Here is an 18,935-nt window from a genome sequence, read left to right as displayed (position 1 = left end):
GAGGACGGTTGGCCAGTTGTCGACCCATCATGTCCCACACATGCTCAATAGGACTGAGGTCCAGGGATCTGGTGGGCCATTCTAAGGTTGTAATGTCGTGGAGAGCTTCTCTGGAGATGCGTGCAGTGTGAACCCGGGCAATGTCCTGCTGAAACATCCCATTAGCAATGTTCGCCATCATAGGGACAACCACTGGATTGAGTACTCTATCAACGTACTGTCGAGCAGTCATAGTGCCCTCAACAAGCACTAATTGTGATTTCACATTAAAGCCAATAGTTCCCCAGACCATAATGCTTGGTGTTGGCCCTGTGTGCCTCTTGACAATAAGATCAGGGCGGCCCCTCTCTCCGGTACGTCGGCTCACACGATTCCGGCGATCACTGCGGGCAAGACAGGAGCGCGATTCATCACTAAAGACGACCCTATGCCATTCGTCGACCCACGTCGATCTTTCTCGACACCAGGCCAGCCTTACACGTCGCTGTTGTGGGGTCAATGGAACACCTTCTGCAAGGACACGGGCTCGTAAGCCAGCTGCACGCAGGCGATTACCTTTGTTATGTAACGTGGGGTGCCACAGCTGCTCGAATTTGCGCTGCTGTTGCATGGGGTTCCATCCGGGCCATCCAAATGATGCGGCGATCCTCTCTCACAGTTGTCTGTCGCGCTGGGCCTGTGCCAGGTCTACGAGTGTGGGTACCTTCATTTGACCACTGCTGCCATACACGTTGTACCGTAGATGCCTGTCAGCCAACACGTGCAGCGACAGTCGTTAGCGATAATCCAGCCTCACACAGCCCAATTATCCGAGCCCTCTCAAACGGCGACAGTTGTTGATAGCGTGCTCTTCTCTGTCGTAGAGGCACGTTTGACGGAGAACACTTTACTGCACAGACTGCAAGTCAACTACGCTACACCAGAGTCCGTGTACTGGAGTTGATTCCTCCGCGACCAATCACGTGGGGAGACCTGTAGCAACAATCTAATGGGTCTGAAACTTTGATCATTTACATACCTACATGGCATCGTTCCATATCTTGAAAATCAACACAAACGACCAATGCCTTCATTGTGTTGCAATTTCCATTTTCTTAAGTGTATTTAGCTTTTAACTCATGTACCGTACATAGATCACTGTTTACCGGCCTGCCTCTATTTCCATTACTTTATTATGTAACTTGTTGTGTTTTGTTTATGCACTGCTTATATTTTTCAGTTTGTATGTAACTGTTTCATTATGACTTTTTGTCATTCTTTTTGGTCTACTTTTATGCTCCGGATTTCTTGTTATCTTGGTTTTGTTTGTTAGAGCTTTGCTTTTATTCTTCTTTATATGTTGTCCATATGTGTTATTTAGGTAAGTCATCCTTGATTTTATAATAGAAAAGTACATCTTTTTAATATATATATTAGCTTGTAATGTATGTGGTTAAGTATAAGGGAGGGCCACGGGCACTAACTTCGCCATAGCTAAAGTTAAATAAATAAATAAATAAATAAATAAATAAATAAATAAATAAATAAATAAATAAATAAATAAATAAATAAATAAATAAATAAATAAATAAATAAATGTGTGAATAAATAAGTAAATAAATAAGTGAATAAAAATAAATAAATAGGTGAATGAATGAATACATACATAAATGAATGAATGAATAAATAAATAAGAGAATAAAAAGTATAAAACATGAAAAGCGGTGTATTGTTCTGTCTCGCATGCAGTAGTATGTTATTTATCGTGCGCGACATACCGAGTAAGTAGCTCAACGGTGTGGGTCACGTTGGTACCAGGTTGCATTCCGAAAATTAGCGCTTTCGAACCCCATTGTCGACGGCGCTGAAGATGGTTTCCCGTGGTATCCCATTTTCACATCAGGCAATTGTACTTAATTAAGAACACGATCGTTTTCTTTCCACCGAGCTCGATAGCTGCAGTCGCTTAAGTGCGGCCAGTATCCAGTATTCGGGAGATAGTAGGTTCGAACCCCACTGTCGGCAGCCCTGAAGATGGTTTTCCGTGGTTTCCCATTTTCACACTAGGCAAATGCTGGGGCTGTACCTTAATTAAGGCCACGGCCGCTTCCTTCTCAGTCCTAGTCCTTTCCTGTCCCATCGTCGCCATAAGACCTATCTGTATCGGTGCGACGTAAAGCCAATAGCAGTTTTCTTTCCACTCCTAGCCCTTCCCAAGGCACAAAACATATTTGTGTACGTGCGAGTTGTAAAACTTTAAAAATAAAACAATACGAAGAGCTCCAGAGTGCAGTGAGGTGACTAGAGACTGCTGTGCAATGTTCCTGCTCTCAATGAGATTCGCCGCGGACAGGTTTCACTGTAATATTATGAGGTGCCGAAACTCAGCAGGGACAACACGTGTGGGGCTGGTGACGTGAGGACAGAGGCGCTGTGCTGAGAGTGGTGCAAGGTGGTTTAAAACTACTGTCTGTCACACAGACTTGCAGCCCTGCCACTGGTACAGAGAATTGGTGAAAGTAGTGTGGTACGGCTAACTAGATCAAGAGTAACCCATTGCATGCACATGTCCTACTCTGTCTCCCTTGAGAAGTTCAGATGTGGTGAAGTGAGAAAAAGGGACGGACGTTTTTTTGACACTGAAATACCCTCATGTCAGGAAATGTACAAGTTAGGTTAATCTTTTATGTTATGCTGTTATATATATGCCTTTTGGTTGTACGGTGTGTATTTATAGTGCTTCTGATACGATAAATACATAATTTGAACCTCGTTGGTACCGACAGGGACTTCGCGAATGTTCCATGTGCATAAATATTGTTTCACCTTTATTAACAATGGTTACATTACATTAATTTAAACAAATTCATTGTGTTGCACGTCGGAACTACACAACTCCGTCACGACCACAAACCGACAGTTCTCAGGAAGTTCTGCGTCCTGTTGTTAGACAGTGCTGCCAATTTACGCAATGGAATATTGACATAACAATGGACTTCAGATGATGAATGCATATAGCCTTGGCTAAATCGTCAGCGTGAAGATTTTTGGTTGAAAGGGTTCCGGGTTCGATTCCTAACCAGGTTGGCGTTCTTTAGACATTTTAACCGCGTCTAGTTTAATTCCCCCGTTTCTTAGACTGCGTTTTTACGTTTGTCCCAACGCAGTCCTCTCATATAGACTACACTCAATACACTACCAACCACTGTACAAACATGTATTAATGAATACTTCCCTTGAGATAGGCTTAGCGTCAGGAACGGAATCCGGCTGTAAAACAGGGCCACAACAACTTGTGTTACACAACTGGCACCCAGGACTCCACCTGGGTGTGGGAACAGCAACCTATGTGAGTCACGTAGCTATCAGCTTGCATCCGGGAGGCAATGGGTTCGAATTTGACTGTCGGCAGCCCTGAAGATGATTTTCCCATGGTCTCCCATTTTCGCATCAAAGGCTACGGCCGCTTCCTTCCCACTCCTAGCAGTTTCCTATCCCATCGTCGCCGTAAGACCTACCTGTGTAGGTGTGACGTAAATAAATTAGGCTATAACAACACCATAGGTAGAATTTCTAAAGTTTTTCTTCAGAGAATTGTCATCAAGTCACACAAACTCCGCAGTTTGCACTTCTATCGTCTGAAAATTTTGGTTATCATGATGCTCAACAATCTTTATTTCATATTATGGCGTGATTGCCTTCTCTCTAGCGTATGAACGTAAGAGTCATCTAAAAGTCTAAATCGAGATAATATCCTGACAGCTGATGAGTACAACGACGACGAAGAAGCAGAGTGTGAATCACAATTACAAATGGTATTGTTTGTTTCTATGAACTTCATTTTCTTTGTTGATATTTCCTTTCTTCATTTAATTCGCACAGTTCTGCTAATGTTTTGATGTTATCGTATCCTCTTTTATCATTAATCCGTTTGTGACAAGACGGCCCCGCGGTATAAGGGTAACGTGCTTGCCTCAGACCCGCAGGCTCCGTCCCGGTCAGTGATTTTTACCTGGATCTGAGGGCTGGTTCGAGGCTCACTTAGCCTACGTGATTACTATTGAGGAGCTTTCTGATGATGAGATAGCGACCCCGGTCTAGAAAGCAAATCATAACGGTCTAGAGGATTCATCCTGCTGACCACACGACACCTCGTAATCTGCAGGCCTTCGGGCTGAGCAGCAGTCGCTCGGTAGGCCATGGCCCTTCAGGGCTCTTGCGCCATGGGGTTTGGTTTATCCAAGTTTTCGCTTTGCTGTGTATAACATTAAATTTGTAACTCTTTGTCGTATTAGTAGCCATTCCTACGAAGTCAGGTCACCTACAACTTCTCTGAGCTCTGATGGAGAAATATATGGTCTACGAACAGGCCAAGTGCAGGTCTTTCGGGTTCAGGCCTTTAAGCAATTTGTGTCTGTGTGAGGATGGAGGATGAATTCTAATGTTGAAGACAGCAGAAACACTAGAGGAATTAACTATCGCGACTTTCTTGGATCGAAGACCAGCACTCGAACCATGGAGCAGGATATCTTCTGTGTTTATGAGTACAAAAACAAGACTAGGAGAGAACTTGGTTTAAATTGTTAACGACAGTATTTGTTGATAAAGAGTCTACCAAGGAGGCGTGAAGGCAAGTCAGAGTCAAATGTCAAGCAGATTATTTTTTTACAAACAATTTGCTTTACGTCGCACCAACAAAAATAGGTCTTATGGCGACGATGGGATAGGAAAGGCTTAGGAATGGGAAGAAAGTGGCCTTAGTTAAGGTATAGCTCCAGACTTCGCTGGTGTGAAAATGGGAAAGCTCAGAAAATCATCTTCAGGACTGCGAACTGTAGGGTTCGAACCTACTATCTCCGCCCCTAGCCGCACAGCCAACTCGCCCGGTAAAGCAGATTAGTGTTCCTGGCAATGCACTCTTGCCACGTTGTGTCATTTATTCGTTTTGTTTGCCAAATGCGTGGATTATAGCGCAGTCAGTACGGTTTTCTTTCTTTCTTTTAATGTGCCTCATGGTTGGAGATCATCTGAAATTTTCCTTCACGAAATTAGCGATACGACATGTTTGACGGAATGTTACCCAGCAACCGTGCAGGCTGTGATGTAAGCACTGATGCACGGCATCCTACACTTGTCGACTCCAAATGTCCAACGGAAACGATTCGTTAATTTGCAAATAAATTAATCTTTATCAATTTGAGTTTAATTTATTGAAAGACATAATTATGATCATTTAATTTTCCTTTATTTCCTTCCCATTCCAGACCTCGTAACACTTTTCAACTTTCGTGGCCGAGCCGGAAATCGAACCCGGGCCTTCAGTGGTAGCAGCTAATCACGCTAACCACTACACCACAGAGGCGGATGTTTAATTTTCCCAAAGGGAAATTTGACACCATTTTGTTTGTTTGTTTGTTTGTGCCTGTCGAGGAATAGCTTCCTCTGCCTCATGTGGCCTACTCTATCTCTCTTCTATTTATATATAACGTTCAGGAGAAGAAAATGGAAGAAAAGAAAGAGATGAGAATGAATGTTCTAGCTCCCACCCCACGCAGAGTGCAGCAGCAGGATATTTGAAAGAGGCGGCACTGCGAGCTCCAAGCGCGTCGAGTCGCCTTGCCACGTGCGGGCTGCTCACACAGACCCATTGTTCTGCTGCGCCTGCAGGAAGGCAACCAACCACGCGTGGCGTTGCTACCATTGCAATACATAAGAACTTTGTAATCATCACTAATGTACCTTTGTCAGGAGAGCCTTTCTTCTAATAATTTTCTAAGTTATCTTTACAGCTTACACAGGCTGTAACAATAATGTACGACCAAACTTCCAGGACACATTCGTCACGCATAGACTGGCAAAATATGTTATATGCACATGGGTCCAGAAACGCTTTATATCCATGTTGAAGTCCATTTCCTAAATCTCTACGCAGTACATACATGACGGGAAGAGAATGTACCAGATCACCACATGAACTATTTCTTCCATGAAATGTTCAAACTGTCCGGAATTGAAGCATAAGAAGAAGAAGAAGAAGCGTTCAGTAATGTTTGTACAACCCTTGACCCATTTCTGTACGGGATCGGGTATGAGGTGAGATGAATCTGTCGTGGCGGGTTTTTTTAATGATCGGATGCCCTTCCTGACGTCAGCCTCATCAGAGGAGTTAATGCGATGAAATGAATGACGTGATATATGATGGAAGGGAGAGGTTGAAACCCGGTACCGGCACGTAGCCTACTCCTGTCGAATAGCACCAAGGCTTAACGTCTCCATCCGACGGACGAATCACCATCAACAGCGTCATATGCCTTCACTCGATATGAGCACTGTGGAGAGGTTTGCAATTTTATCCAGACACGCAATCTAGTGATCAGTGCCCTACTCTTCCAGCCAACATTCTGATGGTGAATGGGACTCGAACCGGCTAACCACTGTGTAAGAGCGTTTAGACGATCATCGCCACAAGGCGTGCTAATTTGTTTCTGACACAGTAACAATTTTTGGAATAGAATAAATAGAGACTATATCAGAGGTATTTTCCGACCAATGTCTACGCACCTTTGCCATCGTTCTGGCTGTTTCCATATTTGCGCAGCAAACCTTCTTTGGGGGTAACTCGGCGACACTGCTGTAAAACTGCTTGAAGCTCGTTATTCGAGATGAACTTCTTACCCCGCAACAGATGTTTCACTGCCTAGGCGCTAGGGGCAAGAACGGGAGAGTGTGGCGGATGATATATCCTAGGGCAGGGATGGCGCACCACATGAACATAATAATATTTTATATATACGTCTTGCACTGCAGACAATACATATAAAGTTTCACTTGTAAGAAATAAATATCGAAAATCTAAATACTAGTTCCATTCGGACGTGCAATATGGCAACACTGCTACACTGATAGGTCCGACAGTCAAGTGAGGTAGTGTCGTTTTCTGGTGGTTTTGTATACGGACATCGCAAACATGTTTTCGGTGCCGAAAAGAGCAGAAACATAACAAAGGTAGTGACCGTACTTTTCAAGAACTCTGGCCAAGGGAATTCGGACTGATAAAAAGATGTGTTGCCTGTGTTCGAAAACAATTGTATCCCCCACATTTAATGTAAAGCGCAACTTCGAGACTGATCATTCGAATATTTGTTCCATTTCAAATGAAGAAAGAAGAGAGTTCGTTTAACAAAATATCGAACATTGCACAAAACAAACTAATTCTTTTGTATCATCTTTTCGGCCAAGGAATAATGTCAGTGCGGCTGTTTCCATCTGTCTCACTGCATAGTACAGCATGCATTAGAAACCGATTTCTGACGGTGAGTTGTTGAAACAAAGTTTCTTATTGACGTCCGACACATTATTTGAAAACTTCCCTAAAAACAACTAATAATTAACAGAATTAAAGGAATGCCAGCCAGCTGAACTGCTGTCAAGGATAGAATATTAAAAATGAGTGAAGAAGTTTCGGAGCAGTTGAAAGCTAACTTGGATAACTCCCACATGTATGCAGTATGTTTTGATGAAAGCAGAATGTGACCTTACAAAAATGGATACCTGTTTTTTTTAAATTTTAGATTTCGTTATGGAAATGTGATGAGGGAGAAATTAGTTTAATTGTTGAGCATACAAACTCCAACATGGAATGATAATGAAGCTAATGGAGGAAGTTCATTCGCAATATTAGTACTTTTGAATTTTTTATCTAATAACTTTTTTACAATTTGTTTTACGTCGCACCGACATAGATAGGTCTTGTGGCGAAAATGGGATTGGCGTACAAGTGGGAAGGAAATCGCCGTGGCCATAATTGAGGCACAGCCCCACGGAATATGCAATCAAATGTATTTACCAGATATATATATAATAAATAAATGAATCTGTAAATGAATAAATAAACGACATATTATGAAACATAATCGGGGATTTATAAAGGAAGTCCCGGGGGGGGGGGTTGTAGTTTGTAGACATCCCCTAATGGAAAATAACAAGTGGCACAGTCAACAGATGATAGTAATAAACCAGACTTAAAAATGGCACACTAGTTGGTAAAGGTTCGCCATCCCTATCCTAGGGTATCCAGTGTGGCAATAGTATCCAATTTGGTACGGTTCTGCTTCTCATCTGAATGTGTGAAGCAGCCACTTCATCTCCCCAGTCCACCGCTGCCCCCATGTTGTCTGATCGTTGTTCAGGTGTGCTCTTGCTCACCGCCACGAATGACGCTGCGCTCTTCAACCAGCGGGCAGCGGCAACGCCATCTGATCGCCATAGGCGACACTATATTGTCTTCTCACATTCACCGGGTACGCATTTCAAACTGTTACTTTTCCGGAGTTATGGACAGAGTGTCAATCGTTTTTGAACGCCCTAAATAATAGCAAGTTCTGGCTCGGTGACGAAAGCAACGGGAAACGAAATCACTCCACAACTCCCTAGTACGCCACTTCACTGATGTCCAGGCAATCTCTGACAGGTGATCAACCCAGCCTTTGGGCTGAATATTCAACATTGAATAATAATTGTAAATACACTGTAAATAGTAATGCAATATTAATAAAATAATAACTTCCGAGGTTAATTCCTGGGTGAAAGTGAAAGTTCCCATAAAAAGTCGGATAAGAAAAAGGAAACCACTTTTCCCTTTGCGAAAATCAAATGATCATAAATATGTCTCCCGGTCATGGCCAAGCATCAACGGCTGCTAATTTCAGATGGCAACCAGCCATAAGACATAGCCTGCACGGTTGTTAGGTAACAATACCTTACGTCACAGCCTGCACGGTTGCTAGATAACAATACCTTATGTCACAACCTGCACGGTTGCTAGGTAACAATACCTTACGTCACAGCCTGCACGGTTGCTAGATAACAATACCTTACGTCACAGCCTGCACGGTTGCTAGGTAACAATACCTTACGTCACAGCCTGCACGGTTGCTAGATAACAATACCTTACGTTACAGCCTGCACGGTTGCTAGGTAACAATACCTTATGTCACAGCCTGCACGGTTGTTAGGTAACAATACCTTATATCACAGCCTGCACGGTTGTTAGGTAACAATAACTTACGTCACAGCCTGCACGGTTGCTAGGTAACAATACCTTATGTCACAGCCTGCACGGTTGTTAGGTAACAATACCTTATGTCACAGCCTGCACGGTTGTTAGGTAACAATACCTTATGTCACAGCCTTCACGGTTGTTAGGTAACAGTACCTTTTGTCACATACTGCACGGTTTTTAGGTAACAATACCTTATGTCACAGCCTGCACGGTTGCTAGGTAATAATACCTTATATCACAGCCTGCACGGTTGTTAGGTAACAATACCTTACGTCACAGCCTGCACGGTTGCTATGGTTACATTTCCGTCACATATTTTATCACATCACGTTACATATATTTGCGGATGACCCCAAGCCATAAGACATACTCAGGTAAAATAAATCCATTTCCAAACTGTCGAACATGTAAGAGTTTCGCCAGAGTTAAATGTCTTATGTGTAGTGAGTTTACATCGAAAGCTGTGTAACTGAAATGAATTATTTTGATATGTTCCAAACTATATAAATAATAAGTAGACATGAACGGAGAGTATATTTTTCAACAAGATGGCGCATATGCACATTTCTATCTTACATCATTCGCACCGTGACGTGTATTAGCCGCCAAGATCACCCGATCTGATGCCCTGCATTTCTGAGTGGGAGCTAAGTTAAAGACAAAGTGTATCTTTCACCTGTTCCTACAAGTCTGAATGAACTGCTAAATCGGATAAGAGAAGCAGTAGCAACCAATGACCGTGAAATTATATGATTCGTAGAATTTGGAACGAAATCCCTTACAGATGAGATAATCAGCGTGTTACAATAGGAAGCCACACTGAACATTTGTAATGCCTATTCATGAAACTTGTATTTGTACAGATTGCTTTCCTACATTATTCAATTAAATCCTATTTACACTTTTTTCACAATTAAAGTTCCTTTTTTTAATAACTAATATAGCGAGACACTGAATATATTCTTCTCGTCTGATTGTTTACAAAAAACGTATTATTTAATTCGTGAGATGGCTGGTTCGAACCCTCTCTGCCGCTGCGTGACGTTGCATTTGCTGCGAGCGCTTCTATTCCCATTTTTCAGTTTCTTAGAAATGCAACGGTCACGCAGCGACAGAGATATAATGCGAGGGCAGTACGGCCACTACCTGCCCTGCAAGAATGTGGTATTATACACGTAATGTGTACATGAATACAGTTTTCAGTTAGCGAGGATGTAACAGATTACCGTAAGTTTGTAGTCCTGGAAGGAGTGCGAGACTTGTTACGTGGGCTGCGTCAGTGAGGGGATATCGCGGCCTGGAGCAGCAGAAACAATGGCCAATTGAGTTACTAAGGAGAGAGGCGCCACATAGCAACAGCCATTCGCCTACTTCAGCGTTTCTTGCTTCTCTTGTGGCGAGGATTTTCTTTCTGCAGTGGTGTGTAGGAAGTGATAGACTGTCTCCTGCATGCAGTACATCTGTCGTAGGCGGTCAATAAAATACAGCCTAGCTTCGTCGCTAACTGCTTAGCATGCACGGTGCCGGATTCGATTTCCGGCAGAGCCAAGATTTGGATCTTCATTGGTTAATTTGTGTCGCTCGGGGACTAGTGTGTGTGCTGTCTTCGGCATTGGAATTAATCTTTGGCAAGGCTACATCCTCACAGACGCGCAGGTCACCCATGGTAGTCAGAATGAAAGAACTGAGGCCATATACCATTATAAACTCGTTACTGCCTAGCGGTGCCTTAAGGAAACATATCACTTTTCACCTCTGTACGGGAGAGACAGACTGTGGACACTGTACAGTCAATCAAACACTCCAGGGTTGGTTTTTGCCTCGGACTCAGTGAGGGATCCCACCTCTACTGTTTCAATGGCAGTGTCCTGGAGCGTGAGACATCGGATCCAGGATTAAACTGGGGTGGAGGGCCAGTACCTCGCCCAGGCGGCCTCACCTGTTATACTGAACAGGGGCCTTGTGCGGGGTGGGGGTGGGGGGGAGATTGGAAAGGATAGACAAGGAAGCGGGAAGGAAGCTAATAATAATAATAATAATAATAATAATAATAATAATAATAATAATAATAATAATAATAATATTTGCTTTACGTCCCACTAACGGTTTTCGGAGATGACGAGTGGCCGGAATTTAGTTCCGAAGGAGTTCTTTTTACGTGCCAGTAAATCTACCGACATGAGGCTGTCGTATTTGAGCACCTTCAAATAACACCGGACTGAGCCAGGATCGAACCTGCCAAGTTGGGGTCAGAAGGCCAGCGCCTCAACCATCTGAGCCACTCAGCCCGGCGGGGAAGGAAGCGGTCGCAGCCTTAAGTTAGATACCATCCCGGCATTTTCCTGGAGGAGCAGTGGGAAACCACGGAAAACCACTCCGAGGATGGCTGAGGTTGGAATCGAACCGCCGCCCCCCACCTCCCTCTACTCATTTGACCTTCCGAGGCTAAGTTGACCCAGTTCCACCCCTCGTACCATTTTTCAAATTTCGTGGCAGAGCCGGAAATCGACCCGGGCCTCCGGGGTTGGCAGCTAATCACACTAACTACTACACCACAGAGGGGGCAAATGTAGATACACTGTGTTGCTTATGTCGTCAACGAATTTTCACGAATATCTTGGTTTTTCCGACATTCAGAACGGTTCTGGTTCCGTTTGAACGGGATAAATGAGATCCTACTCTACGTATAGATTATGCCTTAATTATGCTGAACGTTTCATCGAATTGAAAGTCAGTCACTCTTCGCGTTAATCTCGATAGTGCAGAGACAGTGTCTTAGCAACATTGTTGAGTCGTACTGAAATATTCCGAGAATTCCCCAAACGGAAGTGGGCACAGTGTTGTGATGATGGTGACCGGGAACTTCTCATACAGTGGTTTAGTTGTCACTCTGACGGCTGAGGTCCGGATCCTGGTGAATGCGAGCTGAGCTTTCTTGTGTGTCAGGATGGGAATTCTACCGTAATATAGTGTGGCGCAGTCGGATAGTACATGTCCTTCGGTTCCCAAGATACTTGGGTTCGAATCCACTGAGTCTGTGACATGAGTTTCGTGTCATTTTCTTCTTGCTCGTTAACTCCTGCGGGAAAAAGCAACCCAGTGTTTCCTAACGTTGATAGAAATTAAGGATACGGGATATGACGGGTTTGAAAAACCAAACCAAACCCCATGGCGCAACAGCCCCGAAGGGCCATGGTCTACCAAGAGACCGCTGCTCAGCCCGAAGACCTGCAGTTTACGAGGTGTCTTGTGGTCAGCACGGCGGATCTTCTCAGCCTTTATTCTTGGCTGCCTAGACCGGGGCCGCCATCTCGCTGTCAGATAGCTCCTCAATTGTAATTACGTAGGCTGAGTGGACCTCGAAACCTGGCCGGGAATTGAGCCCGGGGACTCCGGGTAAGAGGCAGGCACGCTACCACTACACCTTGGGGGCGGCGACGGGTTTGAATCCCAACCTAAATATTTTCATTTTAATAATAATATTTTTGACTTTACGTCCACGGACATTTAAGGGGTCCCAAAAACTCCTTAAGAAAGGATTAATGTCACTCTGCACGGACATGATCTGGGCGGTGTTGTAGAATCAGTCGAAAAAGTTTCCATTTGCTTGCATCTAGCACCAGTTTACTGTGTCGCTGTTGAGTGTAACAGCATAGCTGTAAACAACACAATTACACGCTCCTCATCAAAGACCTCCATCAAATTATTAAAAAATAATTACAGCAATGAAAATTAATACCAATATACCGTATTTTAGTTAGAAAATGAGTGTGTTACAGTTAGGATGTACAAATCAACTTGGCGGCCTGTGCAGTGTGGTGTGCCCCAAGGGCCGGGGTTAGGGTGCCTGCTTTTTTCTATTTACATTAATGATGTCTCCCAAAACCTAACGCACTGCAAATACCATTGATGTGTAGTGCACCTGAGATCGTATTATCCACCAGTTTTTCTGAATATTTAACTTTTGTCACACATTCATTCGACAACAATGCATATTGCTAATAAGAAGTTGGTGCAGTAACAGTCAGTGAACTCAGTTTCGAACGAGCTGTCTGCCCGGTAATATAAGACTAGATTTATCAATTGTGCGGTTTAATATTTTTCGAACTTTATTTGAACAGTAAAAGCTGGTACTCACTTTTGGTGTAGGCTGAGTGAACCTCAGCGCCATATCCACCTCCGGAAGTGGAAATCTCGTTTCTTAAATTTTACCACTGCCTGACGGGGATTCGAACGCACGTCCTTCCAGGCGAACCGAGCACGCCTTTATCGCCGCGGTCAGACAGCCCCATATTTGAACAGTTCTCGATTTAATTTCCTTCGTATATTTTTGTGTTGTAATAGAATAAATTGCGATAACAGAGATTTCGGTAACGGTTACCAAGTATAGTTTTGTAGTTACCGAAGCACACAGTACTACAACAGCACTACTGAAGGACACAGAAGACATTCGAGAAGGAATGGACAGCAAGGAAGTGATAGCTTTAATAATTCTAGACTTGAGCAAAGCTTTAGACTCTGTTGGCATTGATATTTTGCTCTCGAAATTGTATTTCCTCCACATCTCGGACAGTGTCTTCCTTTGGTCGCATTCATACCCGCATGGCCGTCGGCAATGTGTTACAGATAGGATAAACAAGTCAACTTGGCGCCCCGTACAGTATAGTTTGCCCCAAGGATCGGTGTTAAGGCCCATTCTTTTTCTATTTACATTAATTATGTCTCCCAAAACCTAATGCACTGTAAATACCATATTTACGCTGGTGATGTATTAACCCAGCAAAAACGCAGGCCATCATCCTTGGATACCCGAAATTACTCATGAAGATCAATCGATAATCTGTAAGGTTATGTAATACTAACATACCATTCATGTCATCAGTATAAGTCCTCGGTGTTACTATCGATGATGACATGCCATGGAAAACGCATATGGAAGAGAAGTCCTGAAGGCCTGAATCTTGCCAGGTAAAATAAAACATTACTAAACCAAACTAAACTAAAATGAAAATAATGAGTTAAGTACGAAGATGTACTGTAAATGGCGCATGGTTGGCAGTTCAACATAGGATTTTACATGTCCGACTCGTTGGCTGAATGGTTAGAGTTGAGGCCTTCGTTTCAGAGGGTCCCGGGTTCGATTCTCGGCCGGGTCGGCGATTTTAATCGTTTCGGATCAATTCTTCTGACTCGGGAACTGGGTGTTTGGGTCTGTCCCAATACTCTCCTCTTCATATTTAGACAACACACCATACTACCAACCACCACAGAAACACGCAGCAGTGATTACATCCCTCCATATAGGGTTGAAGACAGGAAGGGCGTCCGGCCGTAAAACAGAGTCAAATCCACCTGTGCGATGCAATTCGTATCCGCGACTCTACAACTGTAGGAGAAGAATAAGAAGAAGTTACATAGGATTTTACATATTATTTCAGGGGGCGTCCGCCTCTGTGGTGTAGTGGTTAGTGTGATTAGCTGCCACCCCCGGAGGTCCGGGTTCGATTCCCGGCTCTGCCACGAAATTTGAAAAGTGGTACGACGGCTGGAACGGGGTCCACTCAGCCTTCGGAGGTCAACTGAGTAGAGCTGGGTTCGATTCCCACCTCAGCCATCCTGGAAGTGGTTATCCGTGGTTTACCACTTCTCCTCCAGGCAAATGCCGGGATGGTACCTGACATAAGGCCACGGCCGCTTCCTTCCCTCTTCCTTGTCTACCCCTTCCAATCTTCCCATCCCCCTGCAAGCCTCCTGTTCAGCATAGCAGGTGAGGCCGCCTGGGTGATGTACTGGTCATCCTCCCCAGTTGTATCGCCGTCCCAGAGTCTGAAGCTCCAGGACACTGCCCTTGAGGCGGTAGAGATGGGATCCCTCACTGAGTCCGAGGTAAAAGCCAACTCTGGAGGGTAAACAGAATAAGAGGAAGAAGAAGAAGAAAAAGAAGAAATAATAATATTTCAGGGGGCCCGGATCGTATTCTTTACGCCCGTGATTTGTACTGTATTAAGATTTAAAGAAGCAAATTTCAATTAAAGAATGCATGTTACAAATTTACCGTTGGATTTAGCAGTAAAGGACACCTGCCAAATGCGGGTGAATTGGTACGTTGTCCGTAAAGGAGAGGTTTCGCGGTATTGCTGAAGAACACAAACAGAGCTGACCAATCCGTGCCGGTTCATACCGGTCTGGAGACTTCAAGGTAAGCTCGCCACGACACGTCGCGACGCGTGGCAAGGTTGGCTACTGTGTAACCGCCATAATGCAACGGATTTATTCCAACAGCATTCTTGAAGGGGCTGCCTGCAATATTACCACATCTTTCTGCTGAACTAATGTGTTACTTGTTCGCCAGCACTCTCATCAGGTGTCCCGGCTCGTTTATATGAGGTACATCCTTCCAGTTTGAAATGTTTCACATATTATATGGTGTAGGGGTTAGTCTGATTAGCTGCCATCCCCGAAGTCTCGGGTTCGATTCCCGGCCCTGCCACGAAATTTAAAATTTCGTACAAGGGCTGGAACGGGGTCCACTCAGCCTCGGGGGGGGGGGGGGGGAGTTATATGAGTAGACGGGGTTCGATTTCCACATCAGCTATTCTCCAAGTGGTTTTGCATGTTTCCCCACTTGTTCTCCAGACAAATGCCGGAATGGTGCCTAACTTAAGGCCACAGCCGCTTCCTTCCCTCTTCCTTGTCTATCCCTTCCAATCTTCTCATCCCTCACGAGGCCTCTGTTCAGCATAGTAGGTGAGGCCCTCTGGGAGAGGTAATGAATGGTCTTCCTCTCAAGTTGTATCCCCGACACAAAGTCTCACGCTCCAGGACACTGTTCTTGAGGTAGAGATTGGATCCTTCGCTGAGTCTGGGGGAGGGGGAAACCAACCCTGGACGGCAAACGGACTGAATAAACAATGTAATAAAAATACATCAAATATGACTGAATAAAAGGGTAATTTTCACCCTGACCTCTGTGCTGCCAATTTAACGAATTTTTCATCGACAAAGTGAATGAAATTGTAGTACTTTAAATTAAATATCAATAATTTGGCGCCTGTTTTTATTTAGTGACTAGAATAACATTTTGTTCATTCATAACTTAACAACGAAGAGATATTTTCACTGTGTCTTAACGTCTCTTTGATAAACGTGTTTGACAATACGAGAGTCTACAGCTGGAATTTTCTACTGGTTAATGCTCAGTGATAGATATTGGGTGGTATGAATAAAAATGAGAATATAGTATGTACTCAACTTTTCTGAGTATATACTCCACTTCATAAGAATAAAGTTCTTGAGAATGTACTCACTAGCTGAGTATATACTCATGTTATGGAGATGGTGTAGTATATACTCATCTTCCTAAGAGTCTGAGAGTAGTTTCTCATATGTGCTATGAATAAAAGGGAGTACCTTCTCAGATTGATGAGTATATACTCACTTTGTTTTGAGTATGGCTGATAGTTGTCTCAAGCTTGAGTATATGCCAATTTTTAGCTTCTGAGGAGAAATAACATGGCTGAGTTTATTAATAATGTGGTGCCTCGTGGAAAAATTTACAAGGAGAGAAGTGAACATGTGGACTCTAATAATTTTAAAAGTCTATATCGTTTTTCCAAAGTTAATGTGGACTGGTTAAACCTATACTTATTTGGACCGGAGAAACTGGAAACAAGAGGTGGTGCTGTTAAAAACATAGTAAAATTAAAAGCATTTTTAAGATTGGTAGGTGACCCAGGATTCCAGTGTGGCATAGGAGAAGATCTTGGAATCCACCAAACAACTGTGTCTAAAAATCTTGTTGAGGTTATGGACCGCATCATGGCTAAAGCTGCAGTGTGGATAAAATTTCCTCAAACAGATATGGAATTTGAAGTTGCGAAACAAGAGTGGCAGGAAAAGTACTACTTTTCAGCAGCGGTAGGTGCTCTTGACTGCACTCATGTTGGAATTAATAAGCCTACACATTATGGTGATGAATATGTAAACAGGAAAGGTTATACAAGTATTACTGTACAGGCAACGTGCAATGCCAAGGAAGTTTTTACCAGTGTCGATGCATCATGGCCTGGATCTGTGCATGATTCTCGAGTCTGGAGAAATTCAGCTGTCCAGACAACAGTAAGTCTGAATAGGGTAAATGCTTTACTGTTAGCGGATAGTGGCTATGGTATTGCACCTTGGCTTATGACACCGTTCAGAAATCCACAAACACCTCAAGAAATTGCCTATAACAGGTGCATTACCAAAGAAAGAGTTGTGATCGAACGATGTTTTGGGCAACTAAAACAACGTTTCCCAATTCTTCAGCACAAAGTACGCCTATCTTTAAATAAAGTGCCAAAACTGATCATTTGTTGCTGTGTGTTGCACAATATTGCCAAGTACTTACAGGATGAGGACCCTGAACTACAACCATTAGGTGGCAATGTAAGGTTAGAAGATGGAAATGAGGATGACATGGCAGCTGCTGCAAATATCAGGTGGAATGGTGAAGCTAGGCGAAATGAATTGGCAGAGATAATATATCAAGGTGTTTGAGTTGCAGCAAGTACCAGTGTCACTCTTGCTTATTGTTCACTACCAAATATCAAACATGTAAGCAAAACAAGTTATATTTTAAAAAAAACAATACAAGTTTGTTATTCCACAATTTGAGATTTCAACTTTTTTTCCTTCAAGTCCAACACTCTTAATTGTTTTAGTAGCACCAAGCGCTGAAGTTCAACGTTAGTGAAATTTCTTGTCTCTTCCGTCTCGTATTCCTCGAAAATACTTCGTTTCCTTTTAGGGGTGGATATAGGTGGGGAGTTCACGACTTCTTTAGGGATGCCTCCTTCTTCCCCTTCCTCTACTACTACTACTTCCACTATAGGTGGAGGAAGGTTGTCTGGTTCTACTTCCTGCCATACATCCAGATCTACTCCAACCACAGTTGCTCCTAAGAAAAAATGAAAATTCGTTTTAAGTCACCTATATAATTTAGAGTTGTATATAGTTTCCTCACATTCAATTAATGAATAAAATGCAGCTAACATCCCAGGATTCAAACCCGGGTACAGTGAACCAAAGGCCTGGGTGAAGTTCATATTGGCCTAAAGTAACAATGAATAGAAATATCGTATCCTTAAAATCCGGACTGTTGGTACACAAAATACCTCTACAACCTTTATAAACCCGTTCAAGAAAATAAATCGCGAATATAATTTGAGGACATACCTGGAACTCTTGTCACTGTTGGATTGGTATCCCCTTCCAGCAGTTCGTAAATAATCTTCTCCCAGTCCTTGAGAACGATCTTTTTGTTTCCCGTTTTATTAATATCACACTTCTGCTTAACTCGCATTTTCATATTATTAATCTTCTTCGTTATGGTGGTCGTCTCCAAGTTCTTGCCGCACATGGCTTGCAGCTTTTTCTGAACTGCTTCCAACGATTCGGATTTTTCCTTCCGAACCGCCGGCAATTGAGATTTGCTAAAAAGTACAGCATGTTCCCGCAAAATACTGGCGAAAGTTAATGGAGAAACAGTTTCCATAGCGAGGAAAAATACACGCTACACTAAACACACGGAGAATACTTCACGAGCACGGTTTGTTTATGTGTATGTGTACGGTATACGCAGTTGAGGTTATGTAGCGAAGGAAAGAGCGAACAGTTGACGATCACGCAGAACACGAGCATCTACTCGATTTCGAATGATCTGCATGGCGGTGCTCTTGAGTATCTGCTCCATCAGAGGAGAACCTTTTTATTCTTACCAAATGGAGTACATACTACTTGGGCTGAGAATATACTCCTACTAAATGCTCATGCTCATGAGTATATAATTTGAGCAAGAACTCAGGTTTTATTCATACCACCCATTGTCTACCAAGCGAACTGACCGTGTGGTTAG

At 43.3% G+C, this 18,935-nt stretch overlaps 2 protein-coding genes across 4 annotated transcripts in view; both read right to left on the bottom strand.

The window, feature by feature from the left end:
* The window catches only part of LOC136879258 (uncharacterized), a 673,981-nt gene that overhangs the window by 278,976 nt on the left and 376,070 nt on the right, over window positions 1-18,935 (bottom strand). The gene's annotated exons all lie outside the window — the stretch shown is intronic.
* On the bottom strand, window positions 17,680-18,822 carry LOC137501857 (uncharacterized). Its single transcript, XM_068228966.1, has 2 exons — window positions 18,257-18,822; window positions 17,680-17,978 (listed from the first exon to the last, which is right to left on the bottom strand). The coding sequence occupies exons 1-2, from the start codon at window positions 18,573-18,575 to the stop codon at window positions 17,680-17,682; spliced, it is 618 nt and encodes a 205-aa protein (XP_068085067.1). The 5' UTR covers window positions 18,576-18,822.

Source organism: Anabrus simplex, chromosome 8, assembly GCF_040414725.1.
Source record: "Anabrus simplex isolate iqAnaSimp1 chromosome 8, ASM4041472v1, whole genome shotgun sequence".
NCBI lineage: Eukaryota > Metazoa > Arthropoda > Insecta > Orthoptera > Tettigoniidae > Anabrus > Anabrus simplex.
This window is presented reverse-complemented; position numbering and strand designations above follow the sequence as displayed.